Below are 20,873 nucleotides of genomic sequence, written 5' to 3'. Positions count from 1 at the left end.
AATTACCGTAAAACCTCGATTTCACCGGCATGCCATTCTATTTTTCAATCCGTCCCCCGTAGTGATGTTCAATTAGAGGTGCCGTTCTATTTTTCAATTCTTCTACCAGAGTGCCGTTCTATTGGAGGTGCAGTTCAAATAGAGGTGCCACTCAAATAGAGGTTTTACGGTAACTGGGAGATATTGACAGTATTTCCATTAGGATAATCGATGGAATACTTTTTGCATCACTATACCCTCAGTCAATGCCATTAACTCTCCTGACACGACAAATGAAGTGATTTTCTGCTATCTTTGGCTGGTGCAGAACAATGAAATCCGCAGGCAACCCAGCCATTGCGTAAAATATAGCATCATAACCCTGAGAATACCCTCAGAATCTTTCAAAATACAACTCGTGAATGTCTTCAATGTGCAAATGTTGACTTTACCAGCACTGGACGTGTTGCAGTGGATCCAAGAGCAGAATGTGTGTATGTGTGAGTATACATATTTATCAAATATGTGACTTTCTGTTTATACAGCCAAGAGGAATGTCGTTCAACTCAGTTTGAAAGGGGGAAAAAAGTTATTGGTATTTCCTGAACAAGCCTGGAGGACACCCACTTTTTCTGGTTGCAATTTTTTTCTCTCACAGGGAAAGCCTTGCTGTCAAAACCTCCTTCACCTCAAGTGCAGCGTGGTTCCTGAATTTAGAGACCAGCAGTAAAACATTACAAAAAAAATGGAATTCCCTTTTGCTTCTATGTGTTTATTGAAGTGTTAGTAAATAGTTGACATAAAGCAGATTTCTTTTTAAATAGAGTTCATTTTCAGTGAGGTTCCATACTTATTGCATTGCAATGATTTAGAGCTGCACTGCTTTTTACTGTAGCCTAGATTATGAAGGTATTACTGAACTGGAAATAATCCACCAAAAAAATCAACAGGAAGTGACCCGTAAATACCCCAAAATGAATAGAAAGTCACACAAAATCAATGGGAAGTGACCTGTAAATGTTCAATCAAATCAAATCAACAGGAAAATTACCGACCAGCAGAGCAAAGCCACGCTATTGAATTGATCACAAATTGCTTATTTCCCATCAATCTGATATTTTGATCAATTGTTCTCGGTGATTTGGATTGGCTGGGTTACCAGCCAATCTTAGAGCAAAGCCCACGATTTTCTCTTCACATTACTTTTAAAGGATTCTTAATATCTCTATTGTTGAAATGTTTAGTATTCTGAACTCCTAAGTTGGTTTATGCCAGAATCAGAGAGAAAAAAATGGAGCCCGGAGGAGTTGTACCGTTGTGAAGGTTGAATGTACATAGTCACTATATTTCTTACTAATTTGTTTGTCTTTGGATCACAAACTGAAGTCGTTGATCCTCAAACAACAGCACACATATGATCCAAATCTATACAATTATGGGCAAATTGTAGTCATCCATCTGCCTTCCAAAAACTGGAACTCACGGACACTTTCTGCACATGATTACACACATCTACTAAAACCTGTAACTGCATGCAAATTTAGAACATATACCATGTAAGCTTGTCTTGGCATCTCTACTCCCCACAACTAAGTACATTCTTTGACTTTACCAAGGGGCTTTTGGGAATTCTACAATGAAAGATTCCCTTTTGACATCATCTCCATTTTTTTTTTTTTTACATTTTTGACATTTTGTGGTTTCTCTCGAGCCAACCCCCCGCCCCAGATCTCTTTCTGTATCTTCAAGTGCAGAGGAGGAGGAGGAGCAGCTCTGTGGCGCCCTGAATTCCACCTCACATCTGGAAGCCATCTTCTCTCGCTTTGCCAAACATTCCCTGATTTTCAGTGTAGCTCTCCGCTAAAATGTAAATAACCCTATAATCAAACTCCTGCCGTATGTTTGCCACCCTCCACGCAGTGTGTATATAGTTTTTTTCCTCACATAGAAAACACTCCAGCATTTAAAAGAGCATCTTCTTCCTCTTATCCATCACAAGATGAAATTTACGGTGTGTGAAAAACCAAATATCTTCATAGACTTTTGCATTAAGGGTCTGTAATTGTGTTAGCACTTAACATTTTTATTCATTTTCTGACTTTCTCACTAGGGCCGCGGGGGGTGCTGGAGCCTATACCAGCTGACTGACGGGGGACACCCTGAATTGGTGACCAGCCAATCGCAGGACACAAGGAGACAAACAACCATTCACACTCACACTCATACCTAGGGGCAATTTAGAGTGCCCAATCAGCCCAACATGCATGTTTTTGGAATGTGGGAGGAAACTCGAGTACCCAGAGAAAACCCACGCAGGCCCAGGGAGAACATTTTTATATGATTTCAAATTAATTACTCTTAGACTATTTTTTTTTACACAAATGTGAAGTAAATCTTCTGTTATTTTCCCAAAATTGCTGTCATACTTTCCTAAAAAAGGGGTTTGTATGATGCTCATTATATGTCATTGTAAACTGGCTTGGCACAACTTTACATTCCTGGGTTTGAGGTATATTGGGTTTTAGGGTTTGATTTGAATTGTCTAATGCTAAAGTTAGTTTACAAGTAAAAAAAAAACACCTTAGTAGTTGTAGCTCTAGTTATAGTTACTTCGAGCCAAAAGTATTTTCTAGGTGATTTTTTTTCTTGCATTATGTGAAAAATGTGCCAGGCTAAAATATCTCTTCTGTAGAAACATAATTGCACATTCTAAAAGTTGGCTGACTAATTCTCTTAATTATATGACTAAAAATTAATGCAGAGCTACAACAAGTATTTTTTAAAATGTTTTATTTATTTATTTATTAAAGAATTTTAATTGGTTCAGTGTATAACCGTTAATTTCAAAACTATACGCCCAGTAATTAAAATACTCCAAATAACTTAACTGGACAATGGGCTAAAATACGCAGAATGGTTTTGAAGGGTGTTCTTTAATCTCCAACTGTCAGAGGGAGAGGCTGTGCGTATTTACACGTGTATTTGTCTCAAAACAATTATGCAGCTTGCTTAGTCGGAACACAAGTCTGACGATAACCTCATGCACCGACACTATCCACATTAGCCTAATATATCATGCTTCCTCACGGTCAGCCACCAACAAGAATCAGATATCGGTTTGGCGGTGTCAAAACAGCCTTTCTCAAGTCATTAATGTGCTTTGCAATACACGGAGTGTAGAGTTCCACCCAGCTTTCCTATATTTTAAGACTGCGAAACAGTGGAGTCAAAAGAAAATTGCTCTCTTATCAGTCACTGGTGGGTGCAAGAATATAAACAGGAAAAGCTTGAGGTTTGGATAAGTATGTAGCACTGAGCTACATTCAGAATAATCAATGAATTAAATTATTATTTATAAAGAAAATCAATTTAGCAGAAGTTATTGAAGTTAGAAAAAAAATCTGTCTAATTTTCAACTACACAAGCTTAAAGTTGATCACCCAAGTCCGAGACCGGGTCGTCTGATTTTGATAAAACCGAGTACCGATCTGACCTTGGTCATTAATTCATTACAAAACATATATTTGTCCATCATGTTTATAGCTATTGAAAAATATTAAAAACACAATCTTTGAAAAATATTACATAGTCTGATTACGTGAATGGATCAGGGACATCTCTAATTGTTAGGTTTATTATTACTATATGTATTAAAATTATATTGTTGCTCGTAGGCCTTCACTCAATCACTGCCAATGACAAATATAGATGTTACATTTATTTGAAATAGGGAGGCTGTCATGCTTTAACTGCCATTTATGACAATAAAGGTCCAATCCAATTTGATCGGGGACATCCCTAACACGGTACACGGTCGATTGGTCGCCGGTCTTTTGGTCGCCCGGAAGGTAAGTGATAATTACCATTTAAATCGTTGCTCAAATTCCCTAAATACAAACTGTGAATGACTATTTAGTCATACTTAATGCCCTAGTAATTATTAGGCTAAAGAACAGCTCCAAATTTCCCGGACTTTTATTGTTTTTTATTGGAGAACTTGTTAAGACCCTGACTGAACTGACGTAGCTTCTTAAAGTGACAACGCATGTACATACAAACTCCTATACACTCACACGTCGGCTCAGTGAAACTGCTCATGGCCATTGTTGGCTTTTATTGATGCGTAGACCCTGTTGTTTTACCTTGTTTTGTCGCCGGTCTTTTGGTCGTCGGTCTTTTGGTCGCCGGTCTTTTGGTCGCCTGTCTTTTGGTCGCCTGTCTTTTGGTCGCCCGTTGTCGCGGCCGGGGCGACCAAAAGACCGGCGACCAATCGACCGCACACGCCTAACAAGCAATTTTAAATTCATAAAGTAAAAAATCTATCAATTAAGTTTGAATCTTAATAACGCAAGTCATGATTCAAGTAACTATTCCCCAAATTGTGGTTGGTGCTCAACCCCTCATAAACACCACGCAAATACAATTACAAGTTTTGCCAAAACAAACCTCAGCTGGTCCCAGCACTCCCACCACGGAATAAAATACGCTCGATAAAGAATACATAATGCATATCATACGGATGCATATAATGAAAGCTCAAAGTAGATAAAACAGTTCATCACTCATTTACATTGACGGATGAGATTATCTTCCAAACATTTCATAATCTCCAGTAAATCATTCAAAAACAGACGCCAACAGGCACAGACAAGTTTCTGCGAGATCATCAGAGAGCATTCAAAGTATTGCATTGGAAATATAACAATAAAAATGAAATGATGACTCCACAAGTGATTGGTATGTGGGCGGGTCAATTCACTAACCTCATTGGGTAACAACCACAGCACCCTATTGTTAATAACCCACAGAGAATTCAACCACCCTGGTGTTGAAAAAAATACATTGAAATGAAGAAGCCATTTGGTTTAAAAGTGAAATGTAGTCAACAAACAACAACAGTCTAATTGTTGATGTTGTTGTTGTATTATCTGGTTGATATATATTCGGATAGCCATAATTATACTCAGAGTCTAGGCAGACAAGTCGAACGTGTCTATACGTATTATGAAGTGTACCATATGTATAATCAATAGGTCAATAGTCGACTGACTATTTTCAAACCCAGTTATATTCCACGGTTATTAGCAGTTATCCTAATGCTATTCGTTTATTATTCATATTTTTTACAGTAGTGGATGATAAAAAACACAATTTTTATTTCAAGACTTATACTTTGGCATAGAAATTTTGCAAAATGTTCGTGTTTATTTTCTAAAACAATGCGAAACCTATTGAGAGGCTAAGAAACCTACCCCCCAAATCGTAAAATTATAAAACAGAATACAAATTCAAAACACTGCAGCAACAGACACAGAAAGATAATAAAGCATAACGATACCCAGCAGAACATATAGTACTTCTGATGTATTAATTCATGTTTGTTGAGACTTTATTTGTATTCCAATACGTATCTTTATACATGTACCATATATAAAAAAACTAATCTTAAATCACGTGACACAGCTGATCAATAACAAAAATTCTTGCCCACTCTTCTAAGTGTTTATCTTTACAGAGTAACATCTATAGAACAAGTAGTTTTGTTTAAACAAAGTTGTTTTTGTTTCAATAGACAATTACAGTTTGTGTGAGCAGCTCTTTGTATGTACGTGCTCATCCAGGGTTAATCAATGGTGAAACGGATCTTTTCCATGGTGGGGTTGTCACGGCGAGTTAAAACAAGCATCGAATTGTCTCCTGTTGTACTATTAGAGATCATGATGGGACAGTGAACATGATGTCTCTCCATATGGTCTCACATGGTTTGTCCAATGACCTAGTGAGAGATGCCCTGATCAGGCCTCACGCACATACACACATGCACCAACACCGAGCCTACAAATCAGATTACCAGCTCTGAAGCTTTTAACTGTACGTATCCCCACCCAAAATAGTTTCTCATCTCTCTTAATCACAATTCATCTGAGCGCCAAAGCCACCATTTAAGCATTTATTTGAAACCATACTCATGTACTAAACACTCCATGCACTAGTATACACATTATTGACACTAGTTAACAGGGGCGAACAAGTTAGACAGAAAGAGCCAACATTTTAAACTGTTAGAGTCAAAAGAGCCACACCTTAAAAAAAAATCAAATTTGCCAAATTATTTTTTAATTAATACATCATAATGTATTATTTTATGTTTAATGAGCCCTGATGAATTTGGGCATGTTTTAAGTGAGAATGAAAATAAGGAAAACATGAAACAAGACAAAGAACCACAGTATATACAAAATATGATAAGAAGCAATGAGCCGCATTCATTGTGGCCGGGAGCCGCATGCGGCTCGAGAGCCACGCGTTCGCCACCCCTGCTTTAAGATACTAACTGTTTAATCTGATACGCCCTTGACTCTGTCAACACTGTCACTTGTAGGGAAGACAGACAGTACTTAACTGTCACTTAACGTCATTGACGCTAATAGAAGTCCAATCCATTTTGAGTGGGAGGGTTGGCAATGATCAGCTCTACTCCAAACAAATCAACAATATTAGAGTTGGCACATGATATGAAATAGATCATCAGTTGCAGTGAGTTGGAAGTTTTTCCAGAAAATAATTCCCTTAAAAGTGGAGTGACAGGACTAAATAAATGGAACATTTCGTAACTCGAATACTAACTGCAACAAAGCCCGATATGGAACACATGTACCGATGACCAATCACCACTCCCAGTAGCCCACAAACTAGTACACGGCTACCAAAACAAAGCAAAGATCAAAGTTGCTCTATTTGACACGGATGGCAGCCATAGTTGTTGTGTTCAAAGTTCAATCAACAAATCACACTTACGATGTCTCGGGGATCTCAAACGGTCTCAGAGTGAAGTCATCTCTCAGTGAGTTAAACCAAGACATCAACTCAGCGATGTTGGTGGACTAATGATTGGATTATTTGTCTCAGTCCTGCCCAGTTTCCCTGGTCTCCTGTGATGCGTTCAAAGGTAGGTAGGAAATTTCATTTTCAAACATCTTCAAAGCTTTTAAATTTGCGATGCAATATATACTACTAATGACATTGTTGCACGCAAACTTGCAAGATTTGTCTGCACACAAAAATGAATAACATTTAACAGCCCCGCAAATTGACACAATTTGAGGAAATTAAAATCAAGGCTGGATAAAGTTTAGCTAGATTGAAATATAGTGGATATTCTTGGGAAAAGTGTAATTAGTTTCATTTCACTTCTCAAACTATTTCTGTGCAGTCTTCCAAAAATATAATAACAGCCAAATTATGCATGAGCGATGTGGAGCTTATTTTCAATTTTTATATAGTGAGTATTAAGGCATCGTATAACAACAATATACATAATCATGATTCTGGTTTACCAAAAAGTATAGAAATATTAAGTAAACACGTTATATAATGATATTTTACAATTTAATAATTTAACAATTGGAGTTACAATCAGTAAGTTCTGCTTTTTTCCCCTTAACCTTGAATGGAAACTGCTGGATGTATATAACCGTTATAAATGATTAAGATTTAAACACTGCCCCCTAGTATTAATATTTGGTAAGACAATTTACCTACCGCACTTAATCTCGTCCATGAATGAAGAACCTTTTCAATCAAGGTTCAGAAATTAGTTTTTTCACAAGAAAATTATGCTCTTGTAATTTATTCACTTCATCTCATCTCATTTATTTACTTTTTTAAAATCAATTAAACAAGAACTACAATCCTTATTTATACATGTGAAAAAAATGTTTTGAAAGGGTTCCTTTCCTTGCTTTAGTGCTTTATACTGCACTAAATGGAATTGCAATACAAATGTATGGTAGATAAATGGATAATGTGGCGCCCTCTGGTGCCATTTTTATATGCATAGTTATTATTATATTAAATATTATTTGTCCGTACCACTTATCCTCACATTTTGTAAAAAATAAATAAAGATATTTTAATAAGTCTGGTTTAAATCTTGCAATAAGACAAAAAATATTCAAAAGAATAAACTTGCAAATATTTTTAAACGGAAGTTTCAACACATCTCCGTTCTTGAATATGTACAAACATGAATTTCCGTTCCAAGATACATAGAATCAAATGTTGAAAAGCAGGCACAGCCGCTGTTTATTAAATGACTTAGGTTTATCATACATGAGGAATTTGCTAAAAAGTCAAACAAAACAAAAACACAATACAATCAGTAACATAACTTTTTTGCTGATAAAGTATGTTTGCCCGTGAGTGGACAACAAATTATACATGATTAAAATACAAAAATGGATTACAAAAACTACTTGTTATAATCAGGGTGATCATTCCAATTATAATCTGCCGGTTTCTCTAAATTGACTGAGCAGTCCATCATCTGCCCGGAGCGGGAAAGAAATACTCCTTGTTTTATAGAAATGTGAATCGGACTGAAGGTTCTGGATGACATCTGTGAGGAGGTGGGCACGTTCCACCCCGCAGCCTGGGGCGTCATAGCCAAGCTTGGTGAAATGGACGTGAAGGTGGTAGTAAGATGGCTGATAGTGCAAGTAAACTCTCAGCTTGCTGGCTGGGAGGTTGTAGCGTTGCAGGATGGCCTCCTAATTACACATAGTTAGATCATTGGATGGAAAAATAGAGCCCTAAAGTGCTTCAATAAAGATAGTGAGGTTTTACCTTTCCTTTCTGTAAAATGTTTTGAAGAAGTGGTATGTGTTCAAATTTCAGGTCTCTCAGACTTTTGATGTTTCTCTGATGTATGATAGCGATCAGGTACAAATTATCCAGCTGAAAGTAGACATTATGTATTATTTAAAAAAAAGAAGAAGTAAAAAGCAAGCTACAAAAAACATGATCTGGTACATGTGTTAACTTAAAATTAAATAGGTTTGACAATACTGTTAAAATGTCTTAGCTTGCGTAATATGTTTAGACTATAAAATACGTATAAAGCATGTTTACCTGTTTCTGGTCCCATTTGAAATCCGGGAGTAGGACAAAACCAAGCTTTGGGTCTGGGTCCTCAAACACAATGCGCTCAGACTCTGCCTTCTTCTCCAAGATGTTGTATACCCACTAGAGAGTGAATATAATGCAAAATGTAACCACACAATTTAAGTTTTGACATTTTTGTCACACTACCTGCACACTGAAACTTTGCTTCTGGATGAAGGGAAGCGTGATGGACTCATAGTCATCCGCGGTCTCCTCCACCAAGAAGCTCTCCTGACGTTGGTATTTCTTGACATGCTTCTCAGTAGCTGGACATACTACAGTCGCCTTGATCTCTAAAAAAACCACCAAAAATATGTCTTCTTCCTCACAAAGATTTGATCTACATTAGTAGTGTGTTACCATTAAGGTGAGGTGAAGCCTGGAGACGGTAGGTGCTGTAGATATCATTTCTTAGATCCAACTCCAGGGTTGAAGAAGTGAACATTTCAGACAGGGCGTCTTCTGTGATGGGTGTCTTTTCCAAGATGACAACAGCATTCTGGTCAGCAAGCTGATGATCATGGAAACAACCCAATGGTAAATACTATTATTCTTAGTCATTTCACTCATATACAAATGTTGTTAAGCCGCTTGATGCATATTGTCATGAATTAGTTACATGAAAGCAAAAAGATAATTGACATATTTTGAAATCTTAGCCCATTCAGTGCCATTGAGTATGAAAGACATCAAATCAATTTCAACCGGGCTGGCTGGCATTGAGTGAGCATGTTTCACTGCCATTGATGGCGATAGATGTCAAATTGATTTTGCCTTGGAGGGCCAACAGTGTTCGTATGTTGCCAGTTATTATTATTATTTTTTTTAACCTTGGCTTCAATGGCGAATGCCTACGTTGGGATTGACATAACATTTATACTTTTTACATTTGGGATTATGATGTAAAGTTCTTAGTTTCATGTTAAAAACAAAAAACATTGTATTATGAACGCGTTACCTTTTTTTAATTAAAAAAAACATTTAGAGACATATTCGTCTAAAGTTTAGACTATTAAATTTATTTAGACTAAGTCATCAAACTCAAATTCACCAAAACAGAGCTTTTATGCAGTAGCAATTACCCAAATATAGATAAAAATACAAAACTCTCGTTCGATTTAAGTGTATACAAAAATCACATTAAGAATTAGCCACAAGGAATCCGAAGTAATATACAAATATTTTTTTGATCTACCTTTCCGTGGACGAAGATTGTTTTCTCCCTAGCAGAATCACTCAAAACGGTTATGGTTTGAAAACCAGACAGGACAGTTTTTTCAGATTTATTCCCGTTTTCTCCCCGATCCTTTTCGTGATCCGTTTTTGTTTTCTTTGTTTTCGGAGATAATTCATTTGATACATTGCCATTATTTTCACGTTTAGTTGAAACGTCAGCCATGTTTGACGCCGCTTCCTGAATTTTCAAAGATTGTTAATATACGGCAAGATAGTTCACTCTGTGACCACAACAAACCGGGCAAGGATGTAAGATGATCTAAAATATCGCACATACATCCCGAAGGAGATTTTGATGTGTGAGATGTATATTACTTATATTACTATCTTTTTTGAATAATTTTATTACAATCAATGCATTAGTTGTTAATTTGATCTTCACTAGCAATTTATTTTTAATGTGATTGACATCTCATTTAGCGATCAGAATCACTGGTTAGGGGCGGGATTTCTATAGAATAGACCAATAAAAACAGAGCACAAATAACGCTAGGAAGTTATTAAAACGGAAGAGCGGCGATATGTATATTTATTAGTAATCATCACGTTCAGACATACGGCGATGTTAATTTGAGTTTTTGTACATGGCTCAAAGTTAGTATTTGAATGTCTTAACAACATGTACATTTATGTCCATAAATGTTTGTTTCTCTTTCTTCACGTGCTTCTTGTCAGTGCGAGAAAAGGTAAGCCAAGTTTTTAATAACTTTATGTTACTAGTGTAATTCTAGATAACCAATAACAGTAAGAACACTTAGATGTGAATTTATTTTCTTTCCATTTTTGACACGTGTTTAATCTAATTTAGCAATAATTGGTCATAATAGGATCCTGTTATCCAATTTGCGGCTAGAAGGAGTAAAACATATCCGCGTTTCTGCCTGTCCAAAATTAACAGCATCTTTTTTAAAATCAATTACTTTACAAATTAATGTACAGCTTTCTGTCCTTGCATGTAGAAAGACGAAATGTCCTTTTCATCATCGCTGACGACCTGCGGACTTCTTTGGGATGTTATGGAGACATAACAGTCCAATCACCCAACATTGACCAACTGGCATCCAAAAGCCATGTTTTTCTCAATGCGTTTGCACAGGTTAAAGAGCGATTCTAACACATCCACAGCAGATGTTTAAATACACGTGGCTTTTATATTTATTGTGTTTGCAGCAAGCAGTATGTGCTCCAAGTCGAACATCCATGTTAACAAGTCGCAGGCCAGACACAACTAGGTTGTATGATTTTAAATCCTACTGGAGAGTCCATTCTGGAAACTACACCACTCTTCCGCAGTACTTTAAATCCCAAGGTTATACTACTATGTCAGTGGGAAAGGTTTTTCACCCAGGTAAATCTAAACACACCAACTAAATTTGCCAATTTTCTTCGGTCCTGTCATGACGTTTTCCACAGGAATGTTGGGAACAATGGTTGTGCTTTGTTTTTTTTGGCAGGCATCGCCTCCAACTACACTGACGATTATCCTTACAGCTGGTCCATCCCAGCATACCACCCTGCTTCATTTAAATTTGAGAAAGAAAAGGTACACTTTACAAGAGAATTTTATACAAAGTCGTGCCTCTACTTATGAATGCCTCTAGGTACAAAGTTTTCAGGTTAACAAACCCTTTGATATGCAAATGACATCCCAATATACAAAAACAAGATCCAACTTACGAAATACCCCAAAACGTGAATGCATTTCTTGTATTTTATTTTGTAATTGTCCAACATTGTGGATGACTGTTATTTGGTTGAATTGATGACGTCACAAGACAAAATATAGCTCACTTGAAAATTATTATTTCCAAATACAAGATAACCAGTGAGATCAGACCATTTTTTTTCATATTGTATGCCAGAGGTGGGCAACTCTGGTCCTCGAGAGCCCCTATCCGGTCTGTTACCCAGATCTCCCTTCACCAACACACCTGAATCAAATCATTTGGATCGGTATGAGGCTTCTGGACAGCTTGCCGATAAATTGATCATTTGTTTAAGGTGTGGTAGAGGAGGGAGATATGGAAAACGGACTAGATAGTGGCTCTTGAGGACTGGACTTGGCCACCCCTCTTGTATACATAAGTGTGTTTTTAATACTTCCAAATGTCAAACTGACTATTTTCAAGGCATGTAAGTCACTTCTGTCACATCAATTTACTACAGTAACGAGATGCAAAAATGTTCAACGTAGGATAAATTATTTTATCATTGAAAGCGTGCCACTGTTTTCTCATGTCCTGGCGACACATGCAATACTAATTCCTTCCAACCCAAACTAAGTGTCAATTACGTCTTATTTTACTTCTTAATCTAATCAGATGTGTGAATACAAGTAGAGGGCGAGTCAGTTTGTCTGAAGGCCCCCAAAACATCAGAGCACGATGAGCATATCTGCAAGCAGTATTTATACATAAATCTCTTAATAAACATTGTTTTTTTAGCTGTGTAGAGGAGAGGACGGTCGCCTCCATGCTAACCTGCTTTGTGCAGTCAATGTGACTGAGCAGCCTGGAGGAACACTTCCTGACATGGAAATTGCGCATGAGGCGGTGAGACTACTAAAAACTCAAGCCAATGACAGCAATCCCTTTTTTCTGGCTGTGGGCTTTCACAAACCTCACATTCCCTTTCGGATACCACAGGTATGTTATGGTTTTCTACAGAAATGACTTCAAATATGTTTGCAAGCATAGTTGCAATTACAGTTCTACATTCCAGGAGTATTTGCGCCTCTACCCGATGGAGCAAATGAGTCTGGCACCTGATCCGGATGTTCCCAAACGTCTTCCACCTGTAGCTTACAACCCTTGGGCGGACATTAGAAAGCGAGATGACGTCCAAAAGCTCAACATTAGCTTCCCTTATGGACCAATTCCTAAAGAGTTTCAAGTATGAATGTTATGCTGTGACTTTTTTCAAATTTGCATCAATCTAGTTAAACTCCCGGTGCAATTCTGTTTCAGCTTCGCATCCGGCAGCACTATTATGCTGCCGTGTCCTACATGGATGCCCAGGTTGGGCAACTACTCAGTGCTCTTGATGCCCTGGGGTTGGCTCAGAGCACACTTGTGGTTTTCACTTCTGATCATGGTGAGTCAGGACAAGTGTTTGTAATCAGTAAAACCAGTCATGGCTTTTGCAGGACATTTTTTTGTGGATTTGGGAATGTTTTTATATGATTTTCCCACTAAGTGCGTCGCTATTAAATGGCAGCCACTAGAGGTTAGTGTTGTGTCAAAATTGATTCAAGTTTGTTCTGCGTGAATATTTCTCGGGGACAAATGGTTGTATAGTTCAGAAATTCAAGTCATTTGGAAATTTAACCTTATTTCTTGGACACCTTGTTCTTTTTCTGTTTTTAGGTTGGTCGCTCGGTGAGCATGGTGAATGGGCAAAATATTCAAACTTTGACGTGGCAACACGTGTTCCTCTGATCTTTTATGTACCTGAACCTTCTGGGCCTTATAGAGGGTTTGAAAGCCTTTCCTTTCCCTTTATGGATGTCTTTAGACAATCAGAGTTCATCTTTAAATGTAAGAACCTACATTTCTAAAAATGTCCAACATCATATTGACTGTTTTACATTAGGACACAGTAAAAAACAAAGATATTTTTCAGTTTTATAATAGTTTTTATTTTAGTAGCATTTTGTGGCGCCAGTCTCTGTAAATAATTCCTGCTGCACTTGTATTTTCCAGTTGATAATGTTCTACAAAATGTAGTGGAGCTTGTGGATGTTTTCCCAACCATTTCCCACTTGGTGGGTCTAAAAACACCCCCACCTTGTCCTGAAGTTTCACTCCAGGTATTGATCATGATACTTTAAACTAATAGAAATGGTTTAAGATTATGCTTGTTGTTGTATAGGTTTCAGTAAATTGTAAAAGTAGCAATACAATTTTTCAGTATAATTTGGGGACTTTTTCCACGTCTGCTTAAAACATTCATTCTCATTCATAGACACAGATTTTGGAGTATTATGTGTGGTACGGAGCATTGTACCATGTAAATGTTGATGGTTCCTCGTTAAAGCAAATAAGATAACCCCAAAGCAAACCAAACCACTTTGTAATTTTTGTTCATGTCGTGAAAAAGATCACTGCACACAGAGAATTTGATTGAAAAGGAATTCTGATGACGTGAACAGTTGGATGCCTTGTGCCTCTGTCAAATCAAATTTGTCATGCTTCAACCATGAAGATTGTGGCATTGAAATACAAATGCAACTGATCGTAAAATCACCAGTGTAAATGGCATAGTTAATTGATTAGTAATTGATTTAATTGTCCTTGAGTGAATTGGAATGTCCTAATTGCTTTTTGAACACATTTAATGGTTCAGTACTTTTGCTATTTGTAATAGGACTCTAAATTGATGAATGTTTATAATTTTCTGCCTCTTTGAGTCAGCCCTGCTATTGATACATGATTAATCTGTGGGATGATCCCACCTCTCACCCTCCCATGGTCTTATGAAAGATGCATGTATGTAACTCTAAAATGTCTTCATTCTTCAGAAGGAGCTGTGTACAGATGGAAAGAACCTGTCGCAACAATTCTACCCCGATCAAAAAATTGATATAGAGGGAGTGTCTTTCAGCCAATACCCACGACCTGCTGACACACCCCAGGTAATGTCAATGAAGGCTTTTTTGGGGGGTGACAATTTGACAGGCTTTGAGCAAGATATCATCTCATCTGGTTAAAATTAGCCTCATGCAAACAATCATTCTCTCCACCATTCTAAATGGAAAAATCAGTTTCAATTTGATTATATTCTATTCCACTTAACTTGTTCATGCACAAATTATGACTTTTTAAAAAAAAGTTTTCACCACTCGTTCAACTCGGTGGCTACCCGACAGTGCTGAACGTACAATCCATTTTGCCGGAGAGGGGCAAATGAGTGTTTGTTCATTCCCTCCTTCCTGTCAAAATGGATTGAACATCCAGCAATGTTAATAGCCCTGAAAGATGAGCTTTGATGGCCACTCCACCCAAGTTGAATGAATCTGACGTCTAGTGCCGTCAGTGGCATTCAATGAGGTAATATAAAAAAATAAAGCACTTTAGAGTGTTACTTGGGGCCATAACCAGTGTTTTTCTGTTTTATATAGTTATATACATTTCAATTTACTTAATTTAGCTTTCATTAATGTATTAATTTATAAATGTACTTACAATGATTATAAATTAAAAATGTTTTCTTTTTTAAATGGCAAAAAAACAGCTCCATGACTTTTTGATTATTATAGAATTCTATGGTTGTTAGACAACATAATAAAATTAGAGGTAGTCATTTACTCGCTAAAGTATGTTTTGCTTTAGATAAATCTAATTTTCTCATTTGTAGGGAGAAACGGCTGCTCTTTGTAAAACTTATGCATTTCTGCCAGCAGATGAGTGGATTGCTTTAAAAAAAAAAAGTTAGTCTGAGGTGTAATGTTTGTCATTGTCTACTAGGAGGACTCTGACCTTCCGGACCTTAAAGACATAAAGGTGATGGGCTACTCACTGCGCACTTTTGACTACAGATTCACTCTGTGGCTAGGTTTTGACCCCAAGACATATCAGGTAAAAGTTCACTCTTAAAATACAACAACAATGCTTTACCTCCATCTTTCTCAAATACAGGAGGTAAAAAGACTGATCATCCGTCTTGTGTTGTTGACATTTGATCACTATTGTCGATTTTTAAAGGTCAACGTGTCAAATGTCCACGCTGGAGAGCTGTACATGCTATCAGATGACCCCAGTGAGGATAACAACGTTTACGATGATGTTGAGCGGCACAGCATGATCAAAATGTTGAGCAGGGAATTGAAGAGCATGCCTCCTGTGAGTTTGCTTAAGTCCATCCATCTAACGTCTTCATCAATGTGATTGTCGTTGTTGTTTTTCCTGTCTAGACTGGGAGTGTGCAGACGAGGATGAAGCTGCAGCTCCATTACCTCACAGCAGGAATGAAGACCGGTGGAAGGTCAGTGCAATGACGGATGGCTGTAGAGTGCACTCAAGCAATAAATCCACTTTTTTTTTCTTTACAAAATAAGGCCATGATTTCAAATCTAGCGTGCAATTTTGTACTCTTTGAGCGTACCCCTTCCCTTTAATTAGCACTTTGTGAGGCTCTCAAGGTGAGATTTCAACAGAAAGCACATGGACTGCTTTAATTACTAGTTGTGAATTATTCTGTGAATTTTACACAACACTAGAAGATTGCTCATAATGAGAGTGTTAGGAATGTATGTTTTTTTTTTTTTCCAAGGTGTTGTATTAACTGACATTTGCATCTATTTGCCCCCTTCTCACCTTGTTAACCAGTTAGCTCAATCTGTGCACACAGTCTGTAATAATTCAGTACAAAGGAAGTGTTTCTACACTACTTGCCATTTAACTGAACATGTGTGAGGGGGGGAAAAAGTCATGTTGATTATACTGTGTTGCTCTAAGCTAACACTTCTGGTTATACGATACACAAATGTTGTAATGGTACTTGTGTTCGTCTTTTGACTGTTTGTTAATATAAACATTTGCACAGTTCAAAAAACGCCTCATTTTTTTACCTGCGTGTATACTGTTAATGGTTGGATAGATAATTTTTAGTACACAAGCACAGAAGTGAGAGAACATTGTACTATTTCACAGATGAGTGTTCACATGGCTTTCAAGCTCCTCCCATTTTCCCTCCAAACTTAATGTCTAACATGGTCAAATAGTTCTATTTGTAATAGTAGTTGGGGACTTGAATGAATATTTTTAGCTGAGTTCTTTGATACGCATGTTTTCAGACTGATAGTCCTGTCAATTCGATCCAATAATGTCAGACATGTAACTCCAAATACCATATAGATCTATTATTATTTATCTCTTTATTTATATATTAGTTCAGGATTTGAATACTAGATTTTAAAATCTACACTTTCACATGAATATAAAGATAATTAAGTCATAATTATGTTGAGAATGTAATTGGTGCAAGTACTGTATTTTTTGCACTATAAGGTGCACATTCAATCAAAGCCCTATTTTAAAATTTGTTTCATATAGAAGGTGCACTAGATTATAAAAAGCAGGAGAAGAATTGTTGTTAGTAGTAGTAGGTGATTATATACATCCACTCTGGAGCTGTAATAGTAGTACTAGTAGAGCATTGTGTTATACATCCACTAGCTGGGGCTGTAGCAGTGGATTGTGTTATGGATTCACTAGCTGGAACTGTAGTACGAGTTGTTGTTGTTGCACTATAGTGGTTAAGGATTGTTGTACAACAACTTCATGGAGCTGTGCTAAAAGGAATTTTATACACTAGAATATAATCCAGCACCCACGCAAGATAGGCCTTCAGAATTGAATGGCTGCCATTGACAGTGGTAGATATGGTGCCATTCAGATTGTCTATTGTCATCGATTCACTTAAACGGGTGGAGTTATGCATGATTGTGTTAAAATTTAAATATTCCATACAAGTGAATGGGAAAAAAGGAACCTGGGGAATGTTAATACAAAACAAACACAGCGTATGCTAAATAGCTAAAACTACTATTATAATATCATTCTGACGAAACTCCTCACAAATATGTACTGTATATCTTTCCCAAAGAATGACATTAAGGCATCTTTGAACCATGTAAAAAAAAATGTGAAAATGATGCATAACACTAGATTGAAGCTGATACATTAGTGGCATTTTATTGGAGAGTTGGACTCTTTAGAAATATTTTCACTTTGTGTGCATAAATTTGAATTACATTGCAGTTGTCTGTCTTGTGTCAGACTGTAAATATCCCTTAGTGGTTTCATCCAATCAATATATATCATCCCAAACCGTTATCAGTTATCATGATCACATTCATCTAATGACAATTAAGTTAGTGTGTTTACCTCTTGCCTCCTTTTAGTTTTCGGAATGACACACGTGGCTGCCCCTGCTCCCCCTAGCCACTTTGTCATTGTCACGCTCTCATTATGATTCATACACTGCTAATCACATTACCACTATGGGCTCATAGCCTGACAGGTCACCCTGTCTTTCCGTTAACATTGGCGACACACAATTACATTAGAGAGGTGGAGTGTGGGCATGTGTGTGGAAAAAAAGCTTAGCTCAGCTTCCTCACACCTGGGGTTGAAATTGAGGTTGTGTTTTTGTATGGATTTGAAAGAATTTTCCAAGATCCCTGCTTTTGCTCATGGTACCTGTTCTATATGCATTACATGAGCTACGTTTGGAGCTCATGCTACTATCTTTTATTGTGTCTCTGTGTAGACTGGAATAGTCAGATTATGATTAAAAAATAAAAATCCTTGTGTTTTAAATGGTAAACCTAATAAATAGAGATTAATTGCAGTTTTATTCTACCTTTTTTAAATCGGAAAAGTTGAATTTGTGAGAGAATAACTGATGGTTTTATTTCTTTTTTTAACATTTAAAACAATGTAGTAAATAAAAAAATAAACTCAGTGATGCGGCTTGTCTTCTACTCTGATGGAAAGAGTGCGCCCCTTAGCGGATAATCCATGAATTGCAGCAAATTAAAAATATTAATTCCATGTCTTTTATGCATTTTTTCCACTTTCAAATTATCCTGTGGGCCTGATCGAACCTCCTTGGGGGCCGGTTCCGGCCCGCGGGCCGTATGTTTGACACCCCTGCTTTAGCCAAATGAATCCCAATTGAAAAAGCATATCCAAGTATGTAACCTTAGAAGTAAAAAACAAACACTGAAGTGCATGTCACCGCAATGTTCATAATGTGCAATATTGTATCTTAAAGTATTAAAGCCCAACCAAAAAGTATTTGCAGTACGTTATTATGAAAACAATGTATTTGTTTTGAAGTATTAATGCCCAACCTAAAAGTATTTGCAGCCCCAGCCCCCTGACTAATGCACTCTATGATGAAAACTGTCTTTTTTTGTGTCTATGTGTAATAGGCGTGGCCGAGGCGTGGCTGTGGTCAGAGTTCAAAAGACCCGCCCCCACGCCGCCATTTTTTAAAATGGCGGATGAGCCGGAGGCTGGGCGCGTTGGACTGCTGAGCTGCTCAGAATTGACGATTTCCCGAAGAAAGACCCGACAAACGTCTTCCAGGACAATGCAGCGCGTTCGGTACTTTGTCTTTTGGGGATTTCGTAGCCCCAGTTCTCATTTCAAGAGTGCTTTTTGACGGGAACGTGCTTCATTGGCGTGATGTAGCCCCGACGTGGATGCAAACACAAATGTTTGCTAGCAAGTTGGCTACATTGCATCACCTATTGCTCTTAATGTTTAAAAAGAAACCCTTCCATTGTGTGTTTCAGTCCCTCAACGAGGACAGACTGCTGGGAAACATCAAGAATGTGGCCATAACGGCCAAAAAGGAGCAGTTTGTCGGCAAAGTGAGTCTTTTTTTAATAGCTTCTAATTCCTCTACCCGTGTAATTAGATTGGATAACTTTATTCATCCCGTATTCGGGAAATTTTGTTGTCACAGTAATGTTTAGATATCAGCGACCAGTGTTCACGGCTTTCCTAAATTAGCTTGTTTAGCATCATGATACACTCCAATTTTGAATGAAGACACTTTAACTGGGTTGGCGTTGATTTTTTAATAGCAAGATCCTGTGTGGGTAACTCACACTCACACTAGTGCCATCAAGTGGAGGTGTAAGGAATAAACAGTACACTTCTAGAATACGTATATACCTTTGCCCTTTCCTTTCCTAAAGGAAGACTTCAGGGCTTGGACCTTTTGATTTTTAATTGTGGTTTTGACAAAACCTAAGCGAGACATTCATTCAACCGTAGCGCAGGGGTCATTTTTGACTCGTTTAAACAACCATTTTTCCTCCGTCTAAGAGCTTTGTGAGACGTATTTTATTTTTTTGATTGAATGGGAGTCATTTGTGCATCAAAATGGTTAAATAAGCAATGACATAATCATGCTGTGGTGTTTTGCAGAGGTTTAAAGCCACGGAGATGGTGGAAGCTGTCCAAATCTACAAGACCAAAGAAGTCGTGTATGACGTAAGACCTGTTTTTCACGTTATTTGATTTATTATTTTCATGTCATGTGTACTAAAAATACTCTATTTTGCTTCTCTTCAAGGTCCACCCAAGTTTACCAAATCAACGCTCAAGAAAGGTGACTTTGGAGCGTGGCACAGCCTTTGACACCAACATCTTGAGGGCCCCTATCCAGTATGTTTTCCATTTCTCCCACCACATCTGAAAAGAGAGATTGGTTCTTCTGATGTTGGTAAAACCTAACTTAGTGTTATTGTTTTTTGGTCAAATCTTTTGACCTAACTGGCCCCCAGTCTATTTTTTTTTTTAGATGTTGGACTTAGTCTATTGTGCTTTGACCCTCTTTTTTTTCTCCCCAGAATTCCATCCAGTGCCAAGAAGAGATTCATCAATGGAAACACCACCTCATCTTTAAATGCTGGAAGACCTATGTGAACTTCTCAATTACCCCATTTTGTGGGAAAATAAAACCTTTGAAATATACTCATGTATTTTTCTTCATAGAACTAGTAAAGGAATGCAAGCAACATGACGTTTTAGAATTTTTATTCAAAGAAATACATTTGCACACTTAGGAATTATCACATTAAAGTATTGATTGGCCAGTCTTCACCTGTAAACAAACAAAACACAGTATAACAAATTTGGGGAAAAAGACTTAGAATATAAACACCAAAAATTAAAGGAAAAAAAAGACCATTTGAG

The 20,873-nt window shown here is 37.3% G+C and overlaps 3 protein-coding genes across 4 annotated transcripts in view; 1 reads left to right on the top strand and 2 right to left on the bottom strand.

Moving 5' to 3' along the window:
• LOC144082269 (uncharacterized) overlaps positions 1 to 6,918 on the bottom strand; it is a 37,915-nt gene extending 30,997 nt beyond the window's left edge. The window contains exon 1 of one of the 2 annotated variants that reach the window (XM_077609301.1): positions 6,778 to 6,918. In XM_077609301.1, the coding sequence (XP_077465427.1) occupies positions 6,778 to 6,842 (65 nt within the window). In that variant the 5' untranslated portion in view covers positions 6,843 to 6,918. The remainder of the gene's footprint in view (positions 1 to 6,777) is intronic. The other variant, XM_077609302.1, reaches the window with a different exon arrangement.
• On the top strand, positions 6,694 to 20,651 carry LOC144082271 (iduronate 2-sulfatase-like). Its single transcript, XM_077609305.1, has 18 exons — positions 6,694 to 10,844; positions 11,118 to 11,254; positions 11,329 to 11,506; positions 11,613 to 11,701; positions 12,603 to 12,803; positions 12,880 to 13,050; positions 13,125 to 13,251; positions 13,524 to 13,694; positions 13,860 to 13,966; positions 14,678 to 14,791; positions 15,624 to 15,734; positions 15,861 to 15,998; positions 16,070 to 16,140; positions 19,097 to 19,271; positions 19,463 to 19,540; positions 20,103 to 20,168; positions 20,251 to 20,342; positions 20,528 to 20,651. Exons 1-14 carry the CDS (start codon positions 10,778 to 10,780, stop codon positions 19,158 to 19,160), a joined length of 1,746 nt encoding a protein of 581 aa, XP_077465431.1. The 5' UTR covers positions 6,694 to 10,777; the 3' UTR covers positions 19,161 to 19,271; positions 19,463 to 19,540; positions 20,103 to 20,168; positions 20,251 to 20,342; positions 20,528 to 20,651.
• LOC144082270 (m7GpppX diphosphatase-like) lies at positions 7,943 to 10,333 on the bottom strand. The gene is made up of 6 exons (XM_077609304.1): positions 10,118 to 10,333; positions 9,283 to 9,433; positions 9,070 to 9,215; positions 8,890 to 9,003; positions 8,605 to 8,715; positions 7,943 to 8,528 (listed from the first exon to the last, which is right to left on the bottom strand). Exons 1-6 carry the CDS (start codon positions 10,319 to 10,321, stop codon positions 8,262 to 8,264), a joined length of 993 nt encoding a protein of 330 aa, XP_077465430.1. The 5' UTR covers positions 10,322 to 10,333; the 3' UTR covers positions 7,943 to 8,261.
• Positions 20,652 to 20,873: the final 222 nt, after the last annotated feature.

Source organism: Stigmatopora argus, chromosome 9 (genome assembly GCF_051989625.1).
Source record: "Stigmatopora argus isolate UIUO_Sarg chromosome 9, RoL_Sarg_1.0, whole genome shotgun sequence".
Classification (NCBI taxonomy): Eukaryota; Metazoa; Chordata; class Actinopteri; order Syngnathiformes; family Syngnathidae; genus Stigmatopora; species Stigmatopora argus.
The sequence above is the reverse complement of the archived record's forward strand: the minus strand, read 5'-3'. Positions and strand labels throughout refer to the sequence as shown.

What these genes read in the sequence shown, in the direction of transcription:
- LOC144082271 (XM_077609305.1), top strand. Translation starts at nt 10,778, where the DNA reads ATGTACATTTATGTCCATAAATGTTTGTTTCTCTTTCTTCACGTGCTT. An exon ending in TTCCCTTTCGGATACCACAG is followed by an intron (nt 12,804 to 12,879) that starts GTATGTTATGGT and finishes TCTACATTCCAG; the next exon opens with GAGTATTTGCGCCTCTACCC. An exon ending in GGTTTTCACTTCTGATCATG is followed by an intron (nt 13,252 to 13,523) that starts GTGAGTCAGGAC and finishes TTCTGTTTTTAG; the next exon opens with GTTGGTCGCTCGGTGAGCAT.
- LOC144082270 (XM_077609304.1), bottom strand. Translation starts at nt 10,321, where the DNA reads ATGGCTGACGTTTCAACTAAACGTGAAAATAATGGCAATGTATCAAAT. An exon ending in CAATCTTCGTCCACGGAAAG is followed by an intron (nt 9,434 to 10,117) that starts GTAGATCAAAAA and finishes CATGATCATCAG; the next exon opens with CTTGCTGACCAGAATGCTGT. An exon ending in GGCTTCACCTCACCTTAATG is followed by an intron (nt 9,216 to 9,282) that starts GTAACACACTAC and finishes TGGTTTTTTTAG; the next exon opens with AGATCAAGGCGACTGTAGTA.